General features: G+C 33.6%; 1 protein-coding gene across 1 annotated transcript; it reads right to left on the bottom strand.

Moving 5' to 3' along the window:
* Positions 1 to 1,942: 1,942 nt before the first annotated feature.
* On the bottom strand, positions 1,943 to 3,698 carry LOC128204578 (putative nuclease HARBI1). Its single transcript, XM_052905984.1, has 4 exons — positions 3,646 to 3,698; positions 3,019 to 3,126; positions 2,453 to 2,560; positions 1,943 to 2,040 (listed from the first exon to the last, which is right to left on the bottom strand). The coding sequence occupies exons 1-4, from the start codon at positions 3,696 to 3,698 to the stop codon at positions 1,992 to 1,994; spliced, it is 318 nt and encodes a 105-aa protein (XP_052761944.1). The 3' UTR covers positions 1,943 to 1,991.
* Between the last annotated feature and the right edge of the window lie 1,125 nt (positions 3,699 to 4,823).

The raw sequence follows: 4,823 nt of genomic DNA, 5'->3' as shown, positions 1-4,823 counted from the left end.
CTGACTGTGCTTTAGTTCCGTTGCAGTCAATCAATACGTCTCTGTAAGAGTGTAATATGTCAGAATTTGAAGCGTAAAGGGGTTTGTGTTATCTGACTGTGCTCTAATTCCGTTGTAGTAAATCAGTACGTCTCTGTATGAATGTATTTTGTCAGAACTGAAGGTGAAAAAGGTTTTGTATTTATCTGACTGTGCTAATTGCGTTGCAGTCAAGTAGTACGCTTTTGTAAGAATGTATTTTGTCAGAATTTAATGCCTAAAAGTGTTTGTGTTAACCTGACTTCGTTCTAAATCCGTTGCAGTAAATCAGTACGTCTCGTATTAGTCTGGCTTGATATCACCCAGTAATGTTACTACCACCATATACAGTATTCTCGTTCAAATTATTGTAATTAGATTTTGTGTATTCGCTGCGGTAATGTCACAATCACACCTTATCCGAAATGATCTTTTGCTAGTATTTACTAGTTAATCGAGTAATTCATTAGATCAAATTACACATGTATTGTAATCGAGTTTATAGAATTTCTTTTTTTTTTAATCAGGTTGACAAATAATTTTTAATGTTGTTTATGTCTTTCCCTAGAAATCACAGTATAATCATTATAATAATTTCACTTTTCATGTTATACCATTTAAAAAAATTCATAAACTATCAATGCTATCTCCGATTGCCATTTTAAATTCCTATGTTTGATAAGAACCATCAAGATATATTATACATTGTATAAATGTGTCCCTTCTTCGTGTATATAAATTTGATCGGTCAGTATATCAATGTATTTTAATAAAAATCCATGACGTCAGCGGTCCATTTTATGTTTTTGGCTGGTCCGGACCTCGACAACAATATAATATGGACCGCTGACGTCATATAATATGGACGCCTCGGTCCATATACACCTTCGGGGGCTGACTGGCCAGTCCTTATAATGTAATATGACCCTCAGTGGTGTGTAATATTTCTTAAATATTGTGTATCCTGCAATCCGTTTTTTTAATCCATAAATTTTACACGTCAGCTGTATTTGTCATGTTTCTCCAGCTTGAAGTCCAGCTTTTGGAAAAAAAGACTTAAAACTGATCGTTGATGTTAATCAAAATGTGTTATTTACCTGAAGCTACATAGTGGCATTTATTGGTGAAATTGTGTTTAATTTTGTTTAAATTTTCATAATAAATTGGCATTTGTTGGTGATATTTGTATAATTTAAAGTTTTCATAATAAAATATTTTGATGTCAATATGTGTGTTAAATAGTCCTCCCTTAGTACAACTAATTGTCTAAGTAAACTTTTAACTTGGCCTTAAATTTTTTGAGCAAGTTCTGACCATTTCTGATTTACACAACGACTTCATAATGGTTCAACTTTCCTAAACTAAGCTTACTGGATTAAAATGAAATATATGCATTATACTTTGACCAATACTTCTTGTAGTTTAAACATAGATTGGATATAAACAGATGAGAAACTGACCATGATTGTTTGCTAAAATATAAGTCTTTAGATAATGTAGTATTCATTTAAATATTTAAAAGATTAAATTCATATATATATATGTATATTTTAACTTTCGAAAGAAGGTATGCATGAGTGCCACAGAGGAAACAAAAATCACACATACCTGGTTTTGTGTAATAAGACACGAGTTAGATTTTGAATTAAAAGAGCAAGAGTTATGAACCTTTAAGTAGATATTAATATATGCTGTGTAAAGTGTGTACCAAATTGTATTGAAGTATATTTTACAAGGTGTTAGAAATTACCAAGGTGTTTGCATTTCAATGACACAGCTAATGATATAATCAAGGCAAGGCTTTTAAAATAACTAGGTTCTTTCAACAACAGCAAAAACAAGAATCACTACTGAAATATGTTGCTGCAACATGATTCCTGAATCTATTCCCAGCCACATTTGGAGGCTGCTGCACTCCCTGTGCCAGTTGATCATCTGCATTATCATCCTCGTCATCATAATCATCATCGCAGTTAATAGGGATTCCTCTCTCTTTGCAGATGCTGTGCAGAACACAACATGCTACAATCACCCAGAAAGAAAACATTGCAATGAGCTAGTATTGTATATGGTTTCTTACTACAATGAAAATGAATGCATTATAATGTGTTCCCACTGACAAGGAAAGTTGACAAAAGACAATGACAAGAAACTCAATAAAATGATAATGAATATATTATGGTAAAAAGTGACATATGCTTACATATATTTCTAGTCTAATGAAATGTAATGTACTTTAGGTAACTTGATTTTCATCATTGTGCTATCATCTTATCATTTAATAGGGCATGAACTTTTTGACAACTATCTCTTTATATGTCTGCTAAGGCAGCCCTGGTTTGATTCCCAGCCTGGGTATATGCAAGTTTGGTTTGTAGTCACCAAATAGGACTAGTATGTTTTCTCCATGCCCTGGTTTGCCCCAGAAACTTACTTGCAAACTTTTTGTGGCTCCAAATTTATTTCTCCATGGAGAACACCAAACCTTTTCTTGAGTTGTCCAATAGATCTCTCCACAAGAGCTCGTGTGATTTTGTGACTTCTGCAATATAAAAAATGTACACATCAAATCTATGACATAAGTTGCATCTATGTCTCATTGTTCTTTACATAATTATACTTATCAATTGCGGAAATATTTCAGCTCACAAAATCTTCATATACAATCCTGCTACCGCATGCATGCAATATATTGGAAATACTGTATACTGAAAGTAAGAAGTACACTGAAGATATGATGTATATTTATAAACATACATTTATTCCAAGGAAGTTTCTATATGCTTGTCTTAATGTATCAACTAAAACAAAGAAATCACTCGAACATGGTATCTACAATTAAAATAACATTAAATGCATACATGTGGCTGAATTCACCATTGATTAGCTACTAAGCATATATTGCAAATTAGCGTAAAAAACCATATTTATATCCCACATGTTACATATAACACAAGAGGGATGAAAGTTTACTTTGGAAATAATACCCAGAAATCATACCGGTTGTAGCCTTCTTCTGCATTCTGTGTTGCCAGGTAGGGGGTTAGCAGCCATCTCTTAGCTGGATATCCACTATCCCCAACAAGTAGTATCCATTTGTATGCCCCCCTTCAAACAAGTCAAATAAACCGCTTTCACGGAGCACCCTGCTATCATGGACCGATCCTGGCCATCTCGCAACTACATCTATAATTCTATGAAAAGGATCGAACACTACTTGAACATTTATGCTATGAACACCCTTTCTATTCACAAACACTTCTTCATGTTTATGAGGAGCCTTTATTCCAATATGGGTCCCATCGATCACTCCAATAACATTCGGGAATCGGGCGATTCCCTGAAACTGTAATGAGTTTCGTCTGAACTGATCATGGATTGTTGGGAATCTAATAAATTGTCTTACAATTTCTGGCGTTGATAAGACATCAATGACTCTAGTCAAAACTCTAGAAACAGTAGGTTGGCTTACTTTGTGTAAGTCACTGCCATTTAATTGTAAAGGCCCAGTTGCTAAGTACCTTAATGTGATTAATATTTTCTGCCGGGCACTTATGGCATTATTTCTATTCACTTTTGGGGTGATTTCATTCCCGATTAACTGTTCCAGTCATGTCAAATCTGTACCGCTGAATAATTTCCATTTCTGTCAAATCATTCAAATTTGGAGCACGATCCATCGCCTGAAATAGAAACAAATCATCTTGTCGTCAGCGATGGCTTATAGATATCAGTAAATAATGGTCCAATATTTGGTTAGGAATAAACCATTTAATGCATTAACAATGTTATTGTACTGAATTACTCTGTAGTTCATAAATTAATTGCATGTGCATTGTATATTTTACAAGTTCAGAAAAAGCTAATAAATTATAAGAAAAATATCTGCAATAAAGTATGATTATATAGCTAGTACTGAACAAATGATTAGAGATGTGTATTTAATCGTTTTTTTACAGATCGCGAAAACATGTTACTCTACAGTTTTATCTGAACAAAAGGTCACATATCAATAAGTGACCAAAATATTTGAATCACTGTTTAAAGATATACTGAATGATACATTCAATAGGGCAATCAGATACTAGAAGAAGAAAAAACCCCAATATAAAAAGAGCAATACAAACTTTGACGGGGACGATCGTTGGAGGTACGAAACACATAGATATGGAGATTTATCAATAAATACCGTATATTTACCGTACCTGTACTGGCTGAAGCGTTGTAGGTTAAAGTTAAATGGTCGTACCGCACGCTTCGAATACAACGCGTAACAAAACAAGCAAAACTGATTAAAATGTGCTCGTTGTTAAGTTAAGATTTGTTGTAAGGTAGGTTGTATGCTTCCTTAATTTCTAAGATTAAGGCCGTATTTAAAAATGACTTAAGTTTTCCTTGCATCTTAAGTTAAAAGATAAGGAAATCTTGCCATTAAAGGAAATCTTACATTATCCTTAGATTAAGATCGACTTAAGGTTTATATTGAATACCACCCCTGGTAATGGAATTACCATCATTGGCAGGCAGTAAACGAACCAGATTTAATATCTTAAGCTGTTTATCTAGGTACATCTATTACGGATCCGCAATAAACTACGTTAATAAAAAAATCTCAAGAAAAAGTCCACAGCTTCTTTCGTAATTTTGGTTGTATCAAACAGTCATCGTCTAGATTCAACATCGAGTTCCGAATGTAAATTAATGCAATGTTGAAGGATATTACACTGTATTTTGAACGTCACTGACCCGTGGGAATGGCTTTCATTTCGACGTAATGTGGTTGATTCGGTAATAAAGGTTGATTT

This window comes from Mya arenaria, chromosome 10, assembly GCF_026914265.1.
Source record: "Mya arenaria isolate MELC-2E11 chromosome 10, ASM2691426v1".
NCBI classification, from domain to species: Eukaryota; Metazoa; Mollusca; class Bivalvia; order Myida; family Myidae; genus Mya; species Mya arenaria.
This window is presented reverse-complemented; position numbering and strand designations above follow the sequence as displayed.

What these genes read in the sequence shown, in the direction of transcription:
- LOC128204578 (XM_052905984.1), bottom strand. Translation starts at nt 3,698, where the DNA reads ATGGATCGTGCTCCAAATTTGAATGATTTGACAGAAATGGAAATTATT. An exon ending in GAAATGGAAATTATTCAGCG is followed by an intron (nt 3,127 to 3,645) that starts GTACAGATTTGA and finishes ACTTGTTTGAAG; the next exon opens with GGGGGCATACAAATGGATAC. An exon ending in GCAGAAGAAGGCTACAACCG is followed by an intron (nt 2,561 to 3,018) that starts GTATGATTTCTG and finishes TTTATATTGCAG; the next exon opens with AAGTCACAAAATCACACGAG.